This window comes from Schistocerca piceifrons, chromosome 1, assembly GCF_021461385.2.
Source record: "Schistocerca piceifrons isolate TAMUIC-IGC-003096 chromosome 1, iqSchPice1.1, whole genome shotgun sequence".
In the NCBI taxonomy this organism is placed as follows: domain Eukaryota; kingdom Metazoa; phylum Arthropoda; class Insecta; order Orthoptera; family Acrididae; genus Schistocerca; species Schistocerca piceifrons.
Window position 1 is genome coordinate 874,242,753 of NC_060138.1, and position 22,754 is coordinate 874,265,506.

Here is a 22,754-nt window from a genome sequence, read left to right on the forward strand (position 1 = left end):
AATATTTCATTTTCATAGGTAGTAACACTCACTGGTTGACCACTCTTTGGCACATCAGATAGACTCTGTTTCATCAAATGTCAAACTACCTGTAAACTAGAATGAGATTTTCACTCTGCAGCTGAGTGTGCGCTGATATGAAACTTCCTGGCAGATTAAAACTGTGTGCCCGACCGAGACTCGAACTCGGGACCTTTGCCTTTCGCGGGCAAGTGCTCTACCAACTGAGCTACCGAAGCACGACTCACGCCCGGTACTCACAGTTAGTCTCGGTCGGGCACACAATTTTAATCTGCCAGGAAGTTTCATACCTGTAAACTGTTCCAGCTCAGTGACATGTCACATGACCTGTAAATTGAAGCCTACTTGGTGGAGGTTATTGAATTCTTCTGTTAGTCAAATCTGTTCAGTATTCTGTCTTCCAGTATTGTTTGATCACCAACCTGTTGGTTATTGCTTCAGCTGTGATTATTGGAATATCTGAAAAAATGGAGAAACACTCTTAGAACAGATAAAAATGCAGTGTACCTGCTGTACACCTATTTATGTACATCCTTGTTTAATGGATATGTACATAGACTTTTGAAAGTGAGTTACACATGTTTTCCTGTACTAAGACCATTTCGCAAGAGTGGCATATTGTCATAAGAATGTACACAATCTGGATGTCCAGCATATACATTTCTGCTGTTGTACGCATAAATGATCTATCACTGCATAGAAGTGAAATAGCATGGCAACTACAAATGTAATAAAAGTATGTGGGGCAGTAAGGTTCTTGGACTAAGTCAAGTCCAGACACAGTGAAATGTGACAAGTTTGACCAAGGCCACCCAGGCATTAGTGATGCTGATCAGGAAATCAATGTCTTGCACCGTGAGGTTTCCATATTTTCGGCAAGCTGAAAGAACATCTGGGGAAAGAGATTTTCCAATGATGAAGCTATTCATCCAACAGTTCTCAAACATCTGAATGGTCGAGGAGTGGATTTCCATAGTTGAGAAATTGAATGATTGGCAGAACTTTCTGGACATTGTTTACATGGTAGGGTGACTGTTAGAAAAAGTCATGTATCTGAATCACAGTGAATTGTAGTAAAGTTTCAATAAAAGTTACTAGGTCTGCCAAATAACTTGTAACTTACCATTTGAATTCCTCTCATATTTGGTTGGTTGTCAACAGGTGCAACATTTGTTGCCACAGACTGGTTTACTTCACTTTGCCGTATTTCTTTCTTTCTTGTTTAATGTTGGTCCAAATAAGTTTTGCTCTATTTTTTAAGTGGTTTGTGTTTGGTGTGTGTTATAAGTATTACGTAGAAACATTTAACTTCAGACACGAGCATGGAGGGAAACAGTAGTTAAAGTTTAAAAGAATAGTTGAAAAAGTACTGGATACATATCTACGTTGTAAAACAGTTCATGGTATAAAGTCTGTGTAAACTTCTAAAGGAACAGACTACGCCACAATTACTGTAAAACAAAATATAGGACCATAGACATACTTGTTTAATACAGGGACTGAACTTGATTGAAGCAAAGCAAAAGCAGAAATACTAAAGTGTTTTCATGTGTTCTTTTACAAAGGTCGTTTCAGGTTAGTTTTTGCACCATTGCAGCATAAGAACGTATGGGTTAACAAATTACATTTGCAGCTGATATACAGCTTTGTGGTAGCAAAGCTGCAGTTACGCATGTTTACTCCCAGAATTGAATATTAATGATGAGTTAAACTTTCTGTTATCAATTTTGTCTCTGAAGTTCTCATGCTGTTTGCATCTAAGAAATAGTAGTCAAGGGACGTTTAAGTTCCTGCTAATGCTCTACAATCTTAAACACCTGTTAAGGCTATTATTTCTAGATCTCTAGGCCCTTTATACTATGATTAACGAACTTTGCGCAGGTTGAGATATGGCATTGTTGCCAGTATGTGCATACATGTGCTTTGTGATTGAAGAAAGCATATGTCCTGAAAAGTCCTTCTTGCTTGCTTATGCAAAATTTCACTTGCTACCACCATCAGTGGTGACAACTTGCAACAAGTCGAATAAAATTTCACTAAATAACTTGCCACAATCACATTTAATGCTTGTGTTGGCTGTGACATTCACAGCAGAGTGCTCAGAACACTTATGAATGCCCATTGGCTGTCGGAGAATGTGAGAGGTAGGTGCGCAGAGAAGTCCAAACTTGAGTCATTGTTTGTGAATCCACCAGTAATTTCGAATAAAGTTGTTAAGTAAGATGAATTTAGTCTTCTTGTTTTGTTTTGCCATTGTCAAACTTAGGAGCCACAAGTATAGCATTATACTGTTTTGGAATTTAGAAAACATACATAAATAAATGTCTTGCTGTGCTGTAGTTGTCTTCTAATTTTGGCGGTATTTGATCTAGTGAAGTTATGTCGGTTAAGTTAGAATGCTGGCTGTGACACCTGTAGAATAAATAATTCATAAATATAATAAGACAATTGTGAGTTTGAATGCAGTGCAGCATCTCCATAACACATTTATTCATTGCCTCTTATACTAAATTTTTTCCATTAAGTAACTAAAGTGCTAATGTCTTAAGACGGTGCACGTGTTGTTTCAGGAGCTGGAAGATGAGTTACCCTGGATATCCTGGCTACCCACAGGTATAGCATATTTCATATTGATCTTCATAATTCTGCTGTGCAAAAATAGACTTCAATAATATAGGTGCTGATGTTTTGCTTGATATATAATGAAGCATTTGGCTGATATGAGTGCATAGTAATATTATCAATTTGGATTTATGGGGTGCAATATCAACCATAATTTTTCTTATAAATATAGAATATTTTGTATGGAGTCTGCATAAAAACTGGAAATGAGTAAATTTAAATACTAGAACAAGTCATAATTTCCAGTTTTCAGATTTTTTTATGCCTACATTGATTAAATATTTTGTTATGACAGCAAAAGTGAATCTTAAATCATTCTTCTTGGCTTTGAAGCACCTTGAATTATTTGTAATCTGTTTTTTTGCATTGTATAAAGTAATTAAGTTTCTGGTGCCAACTACTTGTTTGCTATGTGTATGGGCTTTGCTTTTTGTTGCTGTCTGTTGAGATATGTGAGACATGTATTCAGGACATTGTTTGTGTAAATGCTGTGACACTGTGATACAAATATGTAAGCTTGTGTGTGTAAAAAAAAAAAATGAGAACGTTGAAGTCTACCTGCTATGAAGAAATAATGACCTATATCGAAATGCAATTTGGTGCATGTTCATGTAATCTCTATTTATGTATGAACTTCTTAGAAGTCGTTGTCTGTATACAACAGTTGCGAATTTACACATTGTCTCATAAAAAATGTTGTAGGCCTATATGAGTGGAGACAAGGTACTAAAATTCCAAACTATTAGGTGTAAAAAAATATTGCATTAAAACTGTGTGTAATTAACACACTACATGATGTGTCCCAACTGTGCACAACAGCTATGCTGTTGATGTTGCTGATGGAAGCAGTGATAGTTCCATTGTAGACTGTGATGAAACATGTGGGAACTTTAGAGAACTCAGAAAATACCATGCTACAGATTTCAGTAACTAATAACTGTCAGCTTGCATGAATTCTACCACTGAAGAGGGTGATAGGGCAAGAAAGTAGAACAGTTATACCATAACTTTTGTTTGAATGTCACTGTGCTTTACCCACTCCTATTGGTGCTGGCCATGTAGGTCTTCCCCTTCCTCAGTACACTGAACTGACATAACAATGTTTTATGCACTGTTGCATTTGTACGTACACCTGTGTTACTACTGTGCAATTCACAATTAAGGGCTTGGCAAGGATTCAAAAAATTTTAGATGCACTTAATATCATATGATGTACTACAGCATAAATCTGCTGACTGTGAAAATAATTTCGATGTGGTCAGCATAGTGCTTTACCCACTCGTATTGGTGCTGGCCATGTAGGTCTTCCCCTTCCTCAGCACACTGAACTGACATAACAATGTTTTATGCACTGTTGCATTTGTACGTACACCTGTGTTACTACTGTGCAATTCACAATTAAGGGCTTGGCAAGGATTCAAAAAATTTTAGATGCACTTGATATCATATGATGTACTACAGCATAAATCTGCTGACTGTGAAAATAATTTCGATGTGGTCAGCATAGTAAAGATGGCCTCATGAAGAAATTTCCATGCTGAACAAAAGTTAGATTTAAATGTGAGGGGATATAATAGAAACAAGTTTCTTTAAAGTTTGAGAGTTGGCTTAGCTCACCAAGTAACAAAATGTGAAGCAATTAGCACCATAAAACTTGTTGCATTTTGGCACAAATATTTCTTTTACAACATTTATTATGTAAATATGAGAACACACAAAATTGAGTTAATCATAGGAAATTAGTCAACAAATGAAAAAAATTAAAGAGTAAACAGGATTGATCAGTATATGTTGCAGCTCATAATGACTGTTATCATCAATCATCCCCTCCCTCCCCTCCCCTTTCCCAGTTCTAATGGTACTGTCTGCTGTAACAAGACTTGTCATTCAGCCTGTCTGACAATCGATGGAGGGATAGATGATTCCGTAAAGTTTCTCATTTCATCAGGTATTTAATCTGATGGTATATTAGAAACACTTTCAATTGGCAGTGCAAGCTATTTGCTGCTGGATCATAAGCTACATTTTGAAAATGTTTCATGTCTAACAAAACAGTGAGTGATTTTAATAGACATCTCTCAAACTGTCTGTCTTGGTCAGTGGTGGTACACAGTGACGCTCCAAAGTTAGCAGTCCATGCACAAAAACATGCTTTTAATCATTTCAGTGGTGGTGTTGATTATAGGGAAAACTTCAGCCCAAAGGGTGAAGCAGTCAACGAGTAAGTGTGTGTAGTTTCTGTGAACAGTTTAAAATCTGGTTGGGTTGGACAAAAATACTAAGAAGGGTATTGACATAACAGGTGATACTATGTTGTTGGCAGGCCATACATTGGTGCACAAAAGCTCTAATGTTTGTGTCCATATATTCAGCCATAAAAACTTGGTTAACCAGTCTTCTTGTACTCTGTACTAAGGGTGGGAGAGAAGTGGTGCGGTGAAAACATTGACTGTTAATGAAAGTTTGCTGTCACAAATGTGCAAGCATTTGACACAGAAACACAACAGTGAAATGTTAAATTGGAATGAGGTATCTGGAGTGCAAAGCTGTAACTCAGGTGGGCATAATAGAAAGTCTTGCAGATTGCGGTTGTGTTGCTGAGCCAAGGCAACTGATTAGTAGCAGTCCTCTACACTGGAAGTGTGTCTGCAGACTCATTCTGATTCCCAGCAGCAAGGACTAAGTCAGGAAGTGCACTGTATAATTGAGTGTTGCAGCTGACATGGCATTGGTTTGTCTGACCTCTGATGGAAAGCATAAATTAGCAGCTTGTGATCAGTGAGCAGCACAAAGTGTCAGCCTTGAAGCATATGGTGGAATTGCTTTATAGAAGATAATCTGCACATAACCTGCACATAACTTGCAGTCATGTGTTGATCAGCTGTGTATTGACAGGTAGTTTTGGACTGAAGAGCACCAAAGGCTGCCATTATTGGTTTCTCTTGTTGAAGTGCAGCATGTATTGCAGTTTGACACATCAACTATCAAAGTGATAAACACTTGCAAAATGGGCTGCACTATAACTGGTTTCAGTGATAGCAATCTTCACATTGTTAAATATAGTTTCTGCTTTGGTAGTCCACTGTAATTTGTCATTTGATTATGATGGTGAACCTTCTAAGAAGTCTTTCAGGGGAGAGGCCAGAAGAGTGTAGCCCATAGATCAGCAATAATAGTTAGCAACACTGAAAAATCTTTGCAACTCATGGGCTGTTACAGGCTGCGGGAAGTTGTTTGTCTTTCACTCTCTCCTGTGGCAGCAGAATTCATTGGGCATTAATGGTATGACCCAGGAATTGAGCTACTGGAAGTCCAAACACTTCATTCAATGGATTGTTGACCAAACCATATGAATGGAGGTGAATGGAGATTTGCCATAAGTGATCCTGATGTTCTCTCTGAGTTGGACATCACCAAACCATCATCAGTATAATGTAGCAGAAGCAGAGATTGCTTGTGACTTCATCCATAATGTTGGAATATATCTACATACATTCTCCACAAGCCACCGTACCACTACTATTCATTTTCTTTCTCGTTCCACTCACAAATAGTGAGGGAAAAATGACTATGTATAAGAATCCATACAAGCTCTAGTTTCTTCTGTATTATCTTTGGTCGTCCTTAAACAAAATGTACATTGGCAGCAGTATAATTGTTCTGCAGTCAGCCTCAAATCCTGTTTCTCTAATTTTCTCAATAGTTCTGTTAGAAAAGAATGTTCCTTTTCTCCAGTAGTTCCCAGTTGAGTTCCCAAAGTATCTCTGTAATACTTGCATGTTGTTCGAACCTACTAGTAATAAATCTAGCAGCCTTCCTCTAAATTGCTTCAATGTCTTCCTTTAATCCGACTTGGTGCAGATCCCAAACACTCGAGCTGTATTAAATGGTGGGTTGCACTAGTGCTGTATATGTGATCTCCTTCACAGGTGAATCACACTTTCCCAAAATTTTCCCAATAAACCAATATTGACGGTTCACTTTTCCTACCACATGCTTACATGCTCATAGTCAAACATTATGGGTTTGTTTGTCCTACTCATCCACATTAACTTACCTTTTTCTGCATTTAGAACTAGCTGCCATTCATCAAACCAACTAAAAACTTTTTTCTTAAGTTATCTTTCATTCTCCTACAGTTGCTGAACAGATACCGTCCTGTACACCACCAGACCAGCAAATAGCTGCAGACTGCTGCTCACTCTACCTGCCAGATCATTTATGTATACAGAAAATAATAGCAATACTATCACACATCCCTAGGGCACTCCTGACGAGACCCTTGTCTCTGAATACCCATTGCCAAGATCATCCTGGCTTCTGTAACTTGAGCCACTCACATGTCTGGGATATGTGGGGTGGCAACCGGGGAAAGGGGGGGGGGGGGGGGGTTGAACTGCATTCCATAATCCAAAAGGCATCCTAGTTAACTTAAATAGGCTGAATGCAATACTGACAGCAGTATTACATACGTATTCTGGAGCAGTGGGAATTTTGTTGGAAGTAGTACAAAGTTTATTTTTAAGAAGGTGTGTTTGCTGTGGATATTCAATGAGAAATCTTTAACATACAAGGAAGTGTACCAATCCTGAATTTTTTTGGCATTAAGTTGCTGGTAAGAACTACATGGTGTTCTTTGGAGCAATGTGGAGAGGCAAGGCCTAGTTGCAGTCTGATGAATGACAGATCCTATGATGAGCATAAAACAAAATCCCTACTTTGATACATTCATTTTGTCCAGTGGAACCAGACAAGTTCAAGTAGGAATTGGCTTTCGTTTATTTTACCAGAATATAGTGCACTGTTAAGTGCTGTACAGATGCTAGAATCAGTTGCTTCGAAATGACCTCTGAGAACTGTCTACGGTGTTCTAGATTTGGAGAACCACCAGTAATCATGCAGATTGCAGTGTTGTCTACTTAGCATAAATGTCCATGGATACCTATGTTGTTGGTTGTATCTAGAAGTCATGGTGGTGGCAAAGGTCCAATATTAGGTCATAAAATGGTAAAAAAAATCTACTCAAAGGATGGAGTATGCTGTCTCCACTATGCATTGCCACACACTAAAGATGGAGGCCAAAGTTCAGTCCATGCCACATGACCATATGTCTTGATTGTGGAACCACTGGCAGCATAAAAGCAACCGTCATCACTGCTGCAGAGAGGTAGTTGAGAAGACACAGTGATGTCAGCACCTGTGCCCATTAGAAACTTCAGTTTCATACAATGTTTGGTGACAGTCCATGGCTGCCATCTGGAGTAGCAGTTGTGATCGTTATTGATTTCCATGCAAAATTCCCAACTCGCATCAGAAACGGCTTTGTCGAGCTTCTGAGCCAGATCATATGTGGTATCAGCATACCTTTGCAGCTGAAGATAAATGACAGCATTCCTCAGTGAGTGTTGGTGCTGTCATGGCCACCAGAACTGTTGTAAATTAAGAGCAGTGAATTATGTTGTAAGCTTGGGGATTTGTGCTTGTGATGAGGCCAAGGTATTGTCTTATTGTGAGATGGCTGCAACACATGTGGACAGATACAGCTCAGCAGTATGGTCCACCATTGCATGGAGGTTACTGGTGCATATATCTCCCGTGCAGTAGATGCTAAGTAAAACAGATGTTTGGGAAAATATCTTCATTAATAGCATTGCTAGCCAGGGTCTGAAGGTGAAGCAGCAGTTGGGAAGAGGTGCAATCACTTAACTCCTCTGTACAGAGCAACTTTCCAAATCATTTGGCTTCAGACTGAGGCATGTAACTGATCAGAGTGTGGTTAATGGCACTATATTTGTCTGTACTTAGTAGGGATGTTGAGGTATCCTGGACTTCCGTGGCCATGTCCTCATTTAGAGAAGCAGCAACGTAACTATACTTTCTTCCATCAGAAGTTCTGTGGGCTAATGCACACTGGCTTGGAACAGGATTTTATTGCAGAAATGTGGAGATGTTAACTCTTAAATGGCTCATAAGTGCATTCATAGGTACATGGATTCTGCATTGTGTATTTAGCCTGCAATGCACCACAACTTGATGTGTTGGTCACCAAAAAGGTCACATTTTTGGTATGAATGCTTTGACAACATTTAGAATATACAGGATTGAGCAATAAACATTGCAGCTCATAATGACACATTCTTAAAACTATTGCAATAGCAGTCAAATGTTTACTGCTCTAAAGTGTGCGCACGTACAAAATACATAAAGAAAATGCCTGTCAAAGGGAACAGTTATAAAATAAAAGATAATGTTTAATAAAAAGTAAAGTAGAGCCTGATAAAATTATAGTTTTCAAAAGTTAAACAAGAATTGAAAACAACGGTAAGGTTTACAGGACATAGAAGACAGAGTTAGCCTTTAAGGCTGCTTGAGATAGTAGGCTTACTGATACTAGCATACTTAAAAATCTAGACTTAAAGTGTTTCAATCTGAACTGTTCAGTGTGTGTGTGTGTGTGTGTGTGTGTGTGTGTGTGTGTGTGTGTGTGTTTTGAAAAATCTGATTAGTTTACTGCTGAACACAGTGTTAATGTTCTCAAATCACTGTGCACTAAATTAACGTTTATGTTAGTGTACTTATGACCTTTATTACCCATTAATAAAGCTGACTCAGAAAGGAGTTCTGTATGCGTCAACAAAAATTTTTGATTACTTGCCCAATGACATAAAATGCCTGACAGTTAGCAGAGCAAGTTTTAAGTTGAGCATCATATCATTTCTCCTGAACCACTTCATCTATTCGATTGACAAATATCTACTTAAGACTAGTAGCTTAAAAAACCACTTTTTTGAAGTGTAGTTCCATGAGTAGGGCAAAGATAATGATCATTAATGCTCACACTAATCATGTGTACTATTCTTGTAAGCTGACCCATTCCACATCATTTCAATAAAAGACTCATTCAAATGGTCTATGGAATTTTTAACTAAATAAACACACTCTCAGAAACTTTGCCTTAAATCCCTGATGGCTATGAAGTCATCTCCCAGTCACATGCATCCTTCCCTCTTATGACTTGGGTATCACAATTCTTTAGGAAGTCATGTTAATAGCAAACAAGATGTTATATTTGATACTGATCAAAGTATTTATCAGACAATGAGTGTGTGAAACTGGTTGAGAAATTAAAAGGACAAAATAATGTAGAGAGCATTAAGCAGTATCCCATATCTGTGCAGGAGAATGTGATTCAAAAAAATTAAGAACTTATGAAAAATGGTAGTATGAATACACTCAAAATTGAAGTGATCAGATTGGTGTAGAAGGAGCAAACAGTAATTATGAACAAAACCCGAAATGTTGAAGAAAGATAGATGTCCTTGAAAAGTACTGCGCTAAGAACAGCAAATGAAATGGTCAGGAAACAGACGCCAAAGCTAATGTTTACAGAAAGCATAACACAAATTTACACTGATGGAAAAAGAATTGTAACACCATGAAGAAATTCTGTGACAAATGAAAGTTGGTAGGCATGTTTTTATCTGAAAGATGTCTATTCAGATTTCACGTCAATTGTGTAAGAGTGGCACAAGTAGCACAATATGAAGGTTCAAATCATGTTTGCTTTAAATACACATTGCAATGGTCTTAAATATTAATTACTTTGGAGGCTGGACATGGCGAATTGATTTTGATCAAGAATGCCTATAAGGTCACACACCATTACCAACCCCCTCGAGTTTTGAACGAGGTCATGTAATAGGGCTCAGAGAAGATGGATGTTCCTTCTGCAGTATTGAAGAGACTTGGCAGGAATATAGCCACTGTACATGATTGCTGGCATCAGTCGTCAGAGAAAGTATGGTTGCAAGATGACTGGTCTTTGGACAGCCACATGGCAGTACTGAAAGGGAAGACCAGTGTGTTTGATGTATGCCTCTTGCACATTGTATTGTATCTGCTGCAGCAATTTGAGCAGCAGTTGACACCACAGTGGTGTAACAAACTGTTAAAAATCTGTTACTTCAAGGAGAGCTCAGAGCTAGACAACCTGTAGTGTGCATTCCACTGACCCAAAAATCGCTGCCTTTTTGTGACTTTAGTGATGGCAGGTGAGAGCTTATTGGAGTACAGGGTGCTGTGTTTTCTGATGAAAGCTGGTTCTGTCTTTGTGTCAGTAATAGCTGTGTATTGTTGTGTAAGGGGGAATTTGAAGTAGACTGGGGTGGCAATGAGAATTTGGATTAAGGAGGGAGGTGTGCCAGGGTAATCCGTGCAGTTGTGTGAACTACTGTGCCAAAGTGGCTTAGTGGCTAATGCACCTGCCAAGTAAGCAGGAAACCTGGGTTTGATACCCAGTCTTGGCACAAATTTTCAACGCCCCTTCAGTCTGTATACATAAAATCATACCTGTAAGACCCCAGTAAAGTTTCTGAAACACTGTCATTTCGTTATATTTTGGTGTTCAGATTTTTTGTCAGTGTGTATTTTGCATGATGAGTTCAACTTTGCAGTCAGGAAGAACAAGGGAAGCAGCAGAACTCAAGGATGCTGTAAAATAGCTACATGAGGAAGAACTCATAAGATTTATATATTAAATGGGGCAGTTCTCAACAGACTTAAAAAAGTTTGTTCCAATGCCAAAAGAAACATAATTTTTAATTAATTGTCTTGACTGCAAAGTTTTCTGAATAGAATAACCAGTTGTGGCTGTGCAATAGCCATCTTCAGAAGCTTTCTCTTGCACTGCAGAATGTCATAACATGTAAAAACAAAAAATCAAAATCTGACTTGTATTATTTTGATATGTTTTGACATGATACAGTGCAGCAGAATGAAAGGTTCTTAAGATGGATACTGCATAGATGAAACTGGTAATTCTGTTAAAAAACTTTGCAGTCAAGATAAACAGTGTGTACATCATAATAACACTCAATACTGTCATTTTGTGCCAAATTCTGACCAAAGAAAACATCTGCAGACAGATGTGAACTATATGAGGATGGTTTGATAAGTCTGTTTGTTTTGCAAACAATTCACCTTACTTTTTGACACAGCCACTTAGTCCAGTGATCCTCCAGCTTCTTCATCCGCAGAAAAAGTCTGTCAAACTCTGCAAAACTGACTGCAGCTACCACTTTTTCAGGTTAGGGAACAGGATGAAGTCACTTTGGTGTAAGTCTGGTGAATGGGTTTGATGAAGAGCTGGTTCAGAGCTCAATTCATGCACATCTGCCATTATTATCCCTGTTGTGTGGGATGCTGCATTATACTGGTGAAAAATCACTTCTTTTTGCTTGCAAATGTTGGTCTCTCTTCAGCCAATGCAAGCTTCAAATGATCCAACAACAATGAAGCATAATAGGGTTTAGTTATGGCTCTGTCTTCCTTGGGAATCCAAAGAAAAAAGGCCATCACCTTACCAGCTGTCAAAATGGCCTTTGTCTTCTTCAGTGCACTTTCATCAGCCTTTGTCCATTGTTTTTACTGCCACTTTGACTCTGGTGTATAGTGAAGTGATAGATCCAGATGTCATAAAGTCACAAACTGCTGCAAAAAATCTTGCAGATTGCAATTAAATATTATCAGACATTGTGTTGAACTGTTGTGCCAGCTGTGCTTTTGATCAACCGTGAACCATTGCAGTAACCATCTCGCACACAATTCTCCATGCAGGATAATATGCAGTCAGTTGGGGTTACTACAGTCTCAGCAATGCCACAAATTTTTATTTGGCAGTCTTGTATTACCATATCGTAGATTTTGTCAGTTGTTTCCTTTGTGGTGACCTCAATTGGATAGCTGGAGCACTCTTAATCTTCAGTGCTTGTCCAACCTCATTTAAATTCATTAATCCAAAAGTAAATGGTCTTCAATGATGGTGCCATCTGTGTGAACTTCATCCAATTCTGTTTTGATTTGTGCAGCAGTCCAATCCTTGAAATAATGTTTAATAACTGTTTTCTCCATTTTCAATTGCAGCTGACATACTGACCAATTCAGATGGTTGTCAACAATGAACTCTAAGCTGTACAGTGGTGAAATTCTTTATGTAATCCTTGGAATAATCAAGCTTACCAGTCATGAAGGCACAACAAAAGTGTTCTGTTCTTTCATGAAAATTTACCAGGCTTATCAAATCACCCTTGTATAGTATGCTCATTGTGGTAGCACATGCCTCCAAGATATTGACCCCTATCATTTTGAGGAGGACCAAAAGCAGAATTGAGACGGACAATCAGTATTGCAGTGCAGAGAGTGTATAGAGAAGAGGTAGCTTTGATAAGTTGGGCAGAACATAAAGAAGCAGCTACTATTAAGGAAGATGTATGACAGAGGTGCTAACTCTCTCCTATCTTGTTTAATGTATACATTCGGAGGGAAATAGATGAAGTCAGGCAGAAATTCAGAGGAATTGAGATCCATGATAAGAAAGTAAACAAGTTGAGATTTGCTGCTGCTATCACAGCATTAAGGTCAGAAAGGTGCCAATTAGAATCAGTGTTGGCCCAGATGGAAACCATCCTGAACTCTTCCTACAACAAAAAAATTAATAAAGCTAAAACAAAAATCTTAGTGATGAATAGACAAATCAGCTTTGCCCAATCCCCACTTGACTCCACTGTATCTTTTTCATACATAGGGAGTAAAATTGCAGCAGATGGAAGATCAAATAAGGATATGATAAGCTGAATCCACAAGGCAGAAGCAGTTTTTATCAAGAGAAGAAACCCTTTCACATCTGCTGCATAGACAAACATCTCAGGAAAGACCTCATAAAGACATTTGTTCAGTGTGTGCTGCTGTACGAAGATGAAACATGGACACCTGGGGAAGCAGTACAACACACAGTTGCTACTGCAGAATGCTAAAGATAACCTTGGAAGACAAGGTATCATACGAAGGGGTGATCCACGAAGGGCAACAAAATGGGAAGGAAGAGAAGCAGTGTGTCTTGAAGTTCATCCAAAACTGAAGGAACCCAGGGTCAGCCACTTACTGAGACATGATCATGTTATTAAATGTATCATTGAAGGGACAGTAGAATGGATGAACACAAGAGGCAGTCTGGACTGGAATACATCAACCAGATATTTTGTGTGTTGTGTGTGTTGTGTGCACCACCTATACCACTCTAAAAAGGAAGGGTGAAGACAGAAAAGAATAGTAAGTCACTGCTAATGTACCTGATTGTTGAAGACCTAAGAAGAAGAAACATGTATCCAGAAATAAATACTTCATGAGATAGGGACAATTCTGTTCTGTTGACACTAGAGTCTTGAGGGGCTCAATGTGGTTGCCACTAATTCTTACACATCTCTCGGCACCCTCCTGAAAGAACTGTGAATTTGTTCCAACAAAAAATCTTGCTGTAGTCATGCAATACAGGCTTTTGTGAGCCATATATGTGTATATTAGATTAAATTTTGTTTTATGGGCATTAGCCCATGGTCCAAGGCATATTTCTCTGCCTAATGTTTTGTTCCAATCCTGGAAGCAACAGAAACCATAACTCAAAAAGCGGTTACAGTTTGAAACAAGCTTAGCAGGCTGACCTGTTTACATGTGTCGACAAAAATGTGGAGTCATGCCAATGTGTGTTAGAGCTTGTAGTGGAGAATAGTTAGTGCTGTTTGCTTTATTTAGCACTAAAGTCCACAAATTGTCTAATTGCAGCCATCCTCATCTGTTAAAGATGTTTCTGTACTCTTTTATTTCTATGGCCCCTCTGTACATCCTAGTATGATGATGATTGTATTGTGATAAAACCATAATATTGGAGAAATAACTGTGGTGGTTCCTGGTACCAGTGCATGTTCTGCTGTTGCTGACGTACCTGTATTGCCCAGGTGTCAGCCACTGTTGTGTTCCCTAAGGCGGGTGTTAATGCTTCCTCTTGTAGTTCCTACATATGCACTGTGCCCAGAACAGGCTCTTGTTCGTATCTTGGATGCTTTTCTACACCTATTTCAGATCACAGTTCAGACGAAAAGTCTGTGTTTGGGGTTTAAAAGCAGAAATTTGTCCACTTATCTCAATAGGCTTCTTGATGTCCATCCCCTTCAGCCGGTGTTGGTAGGTACTGCCTCAGCTGGTGAAAACAGTGTTGAAGAAAGTGGAATTAATATTTACCAAACAAAGGCTGCAAATCTCAAGCTTTGAGGCAGTATCTGTAAGTTTGTAAAAATTACTGTATTCTAATAACTTGCATCAAAAGGTTTGAAAGTTCAGTTAATTAGATTTTGCTGCCTCTAAAACAAACAAGTCCATATTTATTGCCAAAGCTATTATTGCAAGTTAGTTGCTATTTTTACTTCATTTTCACACAAAGCTACCCAGAATTTTACAAATCTGACCTGAATAATTTCCATGTTCTGCACAATTACTGATCTGCAGCTATTCACGAGTTACTACATAGTCATTCAGTGGTCTTCGTAAAGAGAAATGCTTGCCTAAATGTCCCGAGTGTGTTCACAAAACACACAACTGAGTTGTTGTTGTATGACAAGAAAGTTCTCATGCAGAGAGAGTGTGCTCCTCACAAATTGAAAAAGTCAATGATGTGTTGGTGTACCTTTGACCATATGCAAGCAGTTACTCAGCTTTTGCACTGATTGATAGTGTTGTTTGTCCTCCTGAAGGATATAGTGTCAAATTCTGTCCAATTGGCATGTTAGATCTTCAGAATTCTGAACTGGTTGGAGGCCCCTGCCCAGTGTTCCAAATGATCTCAATTGGGGAGAGATCCAGCGACCTTGCTGGTCAAGGTAGGGTTTGGCAAGCACATGTGTGGGCAGGCATTATCTTGCTGAAATGAGAGCCCAGGATTGCTTGCCATGAAGGAGAAAAAAAAGGGCATAGAATGTCATTGACGTGCTGCTGTGCTGTAAGGGTGCCGTGGATGACAAGAGCCCCAATGACCAGCAAAGACATGTATGGATATACCCCGGACAGCAGTGAGATACCAACCTGTCCGTCATCCACCATATGGCCTGACAACCAGGAGTGATGGTCTGGGGTGCCATTTCATTTCATAGCAGGACCTGTTTAGTTGTCATACAAGGCAGCCTTATCGGACAGCAATATGCTGACAATGTTCTATGCCCCCATTTGTTGTCCTTTGACAACCCTGGGCTTAAATTTCAGTAAGGTAATGCCCACCCTTACATGGTGAGAGTTCCTACTGCTTGCCTTCATGGTTGACAAACCCTACCTTGGCCAGCAAGGTTGCCAAATCTCTCGCTGATTAAGAATGTTTAAAGCTTTATTGGCAAGGCCCTCTATCTCATGAATTTGCCAGTTGCACAGAATTTGACAAGAAATCCCTCAAGAGAACATCCAACAATTGTCAATCAATGCCAAGTGAAATAACTGCTTGTGTAAGTGCCAGAGGTGGACGACTTACTCGAGTTGTGAAGCTCTCTCTTCAATAAATGATGCAATTTCTCTGAAATTGCAATCATTGGTTTGTCTGTACATGTACATCACATCTACCAATTTCTGTTCCATTCAGATATTTCTTTGTGGTCCATCTTTGTTTTTGTCTTGGAGTGTATATGTCTCTGTGAGGCAGCCATATGTGGTGGTGGATGACATCTAAAGAAGATTCAAAATCAATCTCTCTCTCTCTCTCTCTCTCTCTCTCTCTCTCTCTCTCTCTCTCTCTCTCTCTCTCTCTGTGTGTGTGTGTGTGTGTGTGTGTGTGTGTGTGTGTGTGTGTGTGTGTGTGTGTGTGTGTGTGTGTGTGTGTGTGTCTGGGGGGGGGGGGGGGGGCTGTAAATAAGCACTTGGAGTGATGTGGGGAAAAAGATAAGCTATAGAAAGTAACTGTTCCCTTCTGTATACAGAGTAACTTGATCTTCCTTTCATACTCTTCCCTCTGAGTCATCTTTTGTACTTCTGAATGACAAAACAATGTTTTTCATAAGAACTGATAAAATTCATGTTTCACTATGTGAAAGCATGTTACAAAATAATGAACACTGCTTCTGCAATGCCTGTATCCTTCACCCTCATCCCATTTTTTAAAAGTATTTTACTCATTGTTAGTCAACATTATACATATTTGAGTAATTATCTCAAACAATTAGTTTTAGGAATACTAGTTGATCCCTGTGTAACATTCGATCTTTGGGCAGTGAAAAGGTTGCAATAATAAGTGCAGGTAGACAATTTAGAAAGGCCTTTTGCTTGGAAATGGTTCTGTTTTGTCATGTTCATTCTGTGCTCCTGTAATTTGCTTCATTATTTCCTTTTTTTAAAAAATGACTGTCCAGGCACTGTCATGGGAAGGTCTTCTCCATTGTGGATACTTCATTATGTCTATATTATTCGTTTTCTTGTTTGAGGTTTGAGAGAGAGCACCATTAGAATTGTTGTATAGAGCACATTGTTGTTTGTTTTACTGCTTGGGGTGTGTCACTGTTGTCAGTGTAAAATTTTCCATAGTTCATAAATGAGGGTTTCATATTTTTGAAACAATAGTTTCCGTTACACAAGGATTAAAGATTTCTCAAAGAGATAAAATTTTCCAACAATAATTCTGTTGTCATAATTGTACAGACTGTTAAAGAATAGCCGTACTGCTATACTGTTTTGTTCTTCCTGCTGGTCCCATTGGGTTCGCACATCTGTGTCAGATAAGTTTGTATGAATGTACTGTGACTGTTCTGTGTTCATTCAAAAATATAAACTTTGTAATTTCTATAAATATTAAATTATCATTTGACAATGTGTGATGGCAATTTCTAATTACCTAACATACATAGTATAAAGTAAAAAAGATAATTTACATGCTTTTGAGAAAATAATTTCTCATGAGAAAATAATTTCTCATGAGAAAATAATTTCTCATGAGAAAATAATTTCTCATGAGAAAATAATTTCTCATGAGAAAGCAAGTGACTTGGAATTCTGAGTGACTGCCATTTTTATAAGCAGTGATGGCTTTTGTTCTGTAACAGTGAGCCGGTTACTCTTTTTAGGAAATAAACAGGCCATTTTTAGTAGTTAAATTATTATTCTTGTCCATTTATTACAAGGGTTCTTAATTATTCTCTCTTTGTTTTTAAGGCTGGTTCTGGATTTCCACCTTACCAGCAGGCTTCCCCTGGTGGGTACCCTAACCCATACCATGCAACTGCAGAGCTGAGTTACCCAGTGCATCCTGGCAGCGCAGGCAGTCAGTATGCTCCATCTGGACCAGGTTATCCTCCTCCTTCCTGTCCAATGAGCATGCCAATGCCTCAAGGTATGCCAATGCCTCAAGGTATGCCAATGCCTCAAGGTATGCCTATGCCTCAGCCTACCACTACTTCCAATTACAGCTCGGCACCTTATCCTTCAGGAAACACAGCTTTTGCACCTCCTGGACAATCATTTACACAGCAGAACTATCCTAACAATTCCTCTTACAATCAGCCATCCACATATCCTGCACAACCAGTGCCTTCTCAGAGTGCACCTTATCCATCACAGTCTGGCCCCTATCCTAGTGGTAGGATATCACCGTACCCACAGCATAGCCAGAGTCATGCCAATACTTACTCCTCTCCAGCCAGTAATCCAACTCACGGATATAGTGCCATGCAGTCTTCTCCAGCAGTCTACACGAAGGTGAGAAGTGCCGCCACACTGCGTCCTAGAAATAAAGATTTATGCACTTTTATTGTCTGATCAATGAATATTATTACAGTGTGCAATTATGTGGAAAAGGCAGACTGTATTTTTCCATCTTCCTGGCTTGTTATTCTCACCACCCTATTATTGCCCCCTTTGCTTAGATGTTAAAAGGAGAGTGATAACTTCCATTTTATATTCTGTCAGAATTCTGATTGAAGATCAAAATTTTTTACTCCGCTGGTACTATTAGAGCTATTACTGTTCTCTTGCAATACAAAACATGTACTCAAATCATAAACACACCTGGAAATTATAGAAAGATTTCATTGATCCCTACCTTTTTCATTAATGCGCTTTGTAGCAGAAATAAATCTTCTGACATAAAATTTAGTTTGTTTTGTTCTGGTGACATAAATATAGCTCTGCATTTCTTTAATTTTAAATGTGTTAAAATTGTTACTGCCTTGGTAAAGGTAGCATTGCTCCAGTGGCCATTCTTGACATATGTAGAAAGCTTCAACAGTTCTCACAACATATTATTTTTGACTGTTACAAGAAGTTTAACTATGAAGTCACCAAATAATTAGTAGTACTATCAGTCATATTGGCATATGTGTCTTTTCATTAGCTGTTAGCTCCCTGAAGAAAGGTTGTAATATATTTTTTCACATACAGTACCTGTCAGAAATTATGGTTTGGTGAAAAAGTTTGGTTTAATAATTCATAATGAATGAACTGCACATGATATCCCTGTTTTCGTACAGTGCAGAACCTCTCAGTGTAACTGGTCTCTCTCTCTCTCTCTCTCTCTCTCTCTCTCTCTCTCTCTCTCTCTGTCTCTCTCGCACACACATGACCAGTCTGTGGCAGCTGAAGCCAGTTTTGGTTGTCAGGTACGGATGCTTTACTTGGTGATACCCAGCATCATTGCTTATTAAATCCAATGACCAGGAATACAAATATGTCCTTTTTACAAATACACAGTGGAAATGGTTGGAAATGTTGATCTTGTACACAGTGCCACTGTGAAGGATAGCTTCTTTTTAAGAAAAAACTTTATTTCCCAGGAACATGACAAATATTCATCTCTGGAGAAACAAATGTAGAATAGACTTTCCTTTGGCATATTTTGCAAATAAGTCATTAGAATTGCTGCTTTGTTAAATTACTGTCAGCCAGACGTTACTTCTAACACCACAGTGCTTTACTAGGTGTGGTCTTATTGGAGGAAGCATGCCCTTGGCTTCCTCATATCTTTGAAATGACTGACTCAGCCAGTTACAAGGAACCTTCAGTAATAAGAGCCCTTACTATTGCGCAATTTGGCATTTTTCACATGCACATTTTACTGGTCAGCCAAAACATTATGACCGCCTACCTAATAGCCGGTATGTCCACATTTGGCGATGCAGTGTGGCGTGGAAGCAGTGAGGCCTCGGTAGGGCACTGGAGGGAGCTAGCATCATGTCTGCTCACTCAAACCTCACCTAATTCTCATACATCCTGGGGAGTGGGAGGTGATGAGCTCTGATGCCATGCTCAGTCCCATCCCAGGTGTTTGATAGAGTTCAGATCTGGCCGGCTGAAGCAGGGGTGACAGCGCATCAATTGGAACTCCCCACTGTGTTCCTGAAACTACTCCATCGCGCTCCCGGCCTTATGACGTGGCAAATTATCTTGTTGAAAAAATGCCACTGCCGTTGGGAATATGATCATCACGTAGTGTGCAACCAGTGCGTGTTACTCCTTCACCATCATGGTGCCGTGCACTAATGCTACTGGGCCCATGGATGCCCCTCTGAAGTTCCTCAGAGCACAGTGGAGCTGCTGCCAACTTGTCTCTGTCCCTTAGTACAGGTGTCAAGGACCTGTACCCCAGGAAGACGACATATTCGCGCCCTCCCATCGACACGGTGAAGAAGGTATTGGGATTCATCAGACCGTGCGATGCTCTGCCACTGTACCAATATCCAGTGCCAATATCACATGCGCATTTCAGTCATAGTTGCCTGAGTCGTGCTAACACTGGCACATGCATAGGGAGTCAGTTGTAGAGGCCCGTCGTTAGGTGTATTCGGTGCACTGTGTATTCACACACTTCTTGTACTCTGCCCAGCATTAAAGTCTGATGTTGGTTCCACCACAGCTCACCAACTGTCTTGTTTTACCAATATGCCCAGCCTACGACGTTGGACATTTGTAGTGAGAATTGCCCCCAACCTAACATCTGGACTTGGTTTCACCTTAGTTTCACCATGTGTTGAAGGTCCTCACTGCAGCATTCCTTGAACACCCAATAAGTTGTGCGGTTTCCAAAATGATCATGCTGAACCCCTGGGTGATCACCATCTACCCTCGGTCAAACTCAGATCGTGTGCCTTCCCCATTCTACACATGGACAATGCACTCACTGATACTACAGGCACTGTATCTATGTCTAACTAGCAGTCATTCCTCACTAGCTGATGCTGCTATCACCTGGATGTATTTATATCTGTAGTAGGTTGGTGGTCATAATGTTCTGGCTGATCAGTTTACCTTTAAATGTGTAATATGATACTTCACCATCATAAAAATTGTAATGGTGATCATTCAGCAGAGGAATTACAAAACCAGATCGCATTTGTATTGTTTATAAAGAGAAGCATAACTCAGTGGCTATGAGATGCCCAGAGTGTAACAAGCAGATCCAAATAGAGCAAATTTCTGCTAAGCTAAACATTTCAAACATTGATGCCAAGAGTCAAGACTGTATGTAGAAATTTCAAAGGTACAGTGGCCAATAAAGCTAATGCCCTTATCCCAGTCTTCCAGTAATACATTACACATGATTGGCAAATAACTTTTGGTAACAACTTCTGCTATATCCAGATTCACCTTTGTCTATCGCCATAGTGAACTAATGTTAATACTTTTTGAAGTAAATGGTCTTCTCCGCTCCAGTGTCCCCCCCCTCACCCCCTCCCCTTTTCCATTTGACAAGTTCCTTGATAAGAGAGAAACACACAGGGGCAGTAATACTTTCTCAGATTTGCCAAATGAGGATGAAATTATTGAATAACTTTTGAATCTTGTCCCTGGACTTGTAATACAAGCAGAGCCATCAGTCAGAATTGATAATCTATTAGCTATACAAGAAGTAATTTTATCACAAGTAAGTAGTGTTTGTAATGTGGAAGTAACCACCTACCTTGAAACTTTCCAGGAGGGAAAGGATTTTATTTTATTGTATTGTATTTCTTTTTCTTTGCTTAGTCCAGCAGACCATATAGATATGGCGTAAATCTAAAAAGCTGTGTACAATTAGAAGGATCTTGCAAGGAGACAAATTATGTAAATTACGTAAATTATCCAAATAAGATTGAGGCATGCATTTTTCTCTGGACACCTCTATAGGGTGAGAGTGATACTTTGCCATGTGTTGTGAATACCCATAAGATAATAGACATCTGAAGCACATCATATTGAGATATACTAAATATGTTCCTCACTAAACTGTTGGAAAATGTTGGGAAAATATGGATCCCCTGCCAACAAACATCAAAACCTTGATGAATTAGAACTATCTCAAATCTAAGAGTATAATAGGTCAAAAAAGGATATAAATTCATGACCTTTTGTGTATTTGTATAAAATATGTATGCTCTAGATTAAACTGTATTAACCCAGTTGCATGAAGTCACTAAGACACACAAATTTCATGACAAGCTCAGCTCATGCGTGAATGCATGGAACTCGGTTTCTAGCTAATAGACGTATCTTTAGTCTATTACAGATTAAAGTACAGGCCATGTGTTTAGCTTAGTAGCTGATCTTGGTTGTTTGCTAACATGGTGTTCAGAGTAGTTCTTGGTGACGATGGATAGGGTTTACAGAAACTTGTTCTGTTGTGTTAATAGCTTATTGTCATCAGCTAAAGAAGACTGTATTCCTCGACAAAAGCAGTAATGCTGAAGGTTTCAAATGGGAAATACGTCCACAGAACATGAAAATGTATTGTTAGAATAATTATCAGTGACAGAACACAGCCCTTTTGAATTCATCCAAATATTAACAGTGTGTTTACATTTCGTGGCGTGCAGTTGCAGCTGTAGCAGTTCTTAAGTTCTGATAAAGTTGTTTGTGCAGTGTTATACAGTTATTAAATTTAGTAGTTTTCAATGGTGCCTTGTGCTGTTTGTGGCAAAATAATGGTTTAATAAGGGAGGGGAGGGGAGGGGAGGGGAGAGGAGGAGGAGGAGGAGGAGGAGGAGGAGGAGGAAGAAGAACCAACTAGAGTTCCAGTCAAGAAACATTGTATGAAGTCTGTTCAAAAACCTCCAGAACTCTGTCCACAAAATTTCTCTATACTTAATTTTTACTTACTGTGCATGGTCTTCTTCAAAATAATCTTCTCCACAATTGATACACTGCTCCCAATGCTGTTTCCACTACTGACAGCAGTCTTGGTATGCCTCTTGCTGGATCGCACAAGGTGCTGCCTGCAAATTTTCTTTTGACCTGTCTATTGTTGCAAATCTTCATCCTTTAAAAAGGGTTTTCAGCTTTGG

At 39.2% G+C, this 22,754-nt stretch overlaps 1 protein-coding gene across 7 annotated transcripts in view; it reads left to right on the plus strand.

Annotated features, from left to right (window-relative positions):
• LOC124716227 (annexin B9-like) overlaps window positions 1–22,754 on the plus strand; it is a 138,486-nt gene that overhangs the window by 60,767 nt on the left and 54,965 nt on the right. For 5 of the 7 annotated variants that reach the window (XM_047243160.1, XM_047243159.1, XM_047243157.1 and 2 more), the window contains exons 2-3: window positions 2,592–2,634; window positions 17,656–18,198. In XM_047243160.1, coding sequence (XP_047099116.1) covers window positions 2,602–2,634; window positions 17,656–18,198 — 576 coding nt within the window. In that variant the 5' untranslated portion in view covers window positions 2,592–2,601. The remainder of the gene's footprint in view (window positions 1–2,591; window positions 2,635–17,655; window positions 18,199–22,754) is intronic. The other 2 variants (XM_047243162.1, XM_047243161.1) reach the window with 1 other exon arrangement.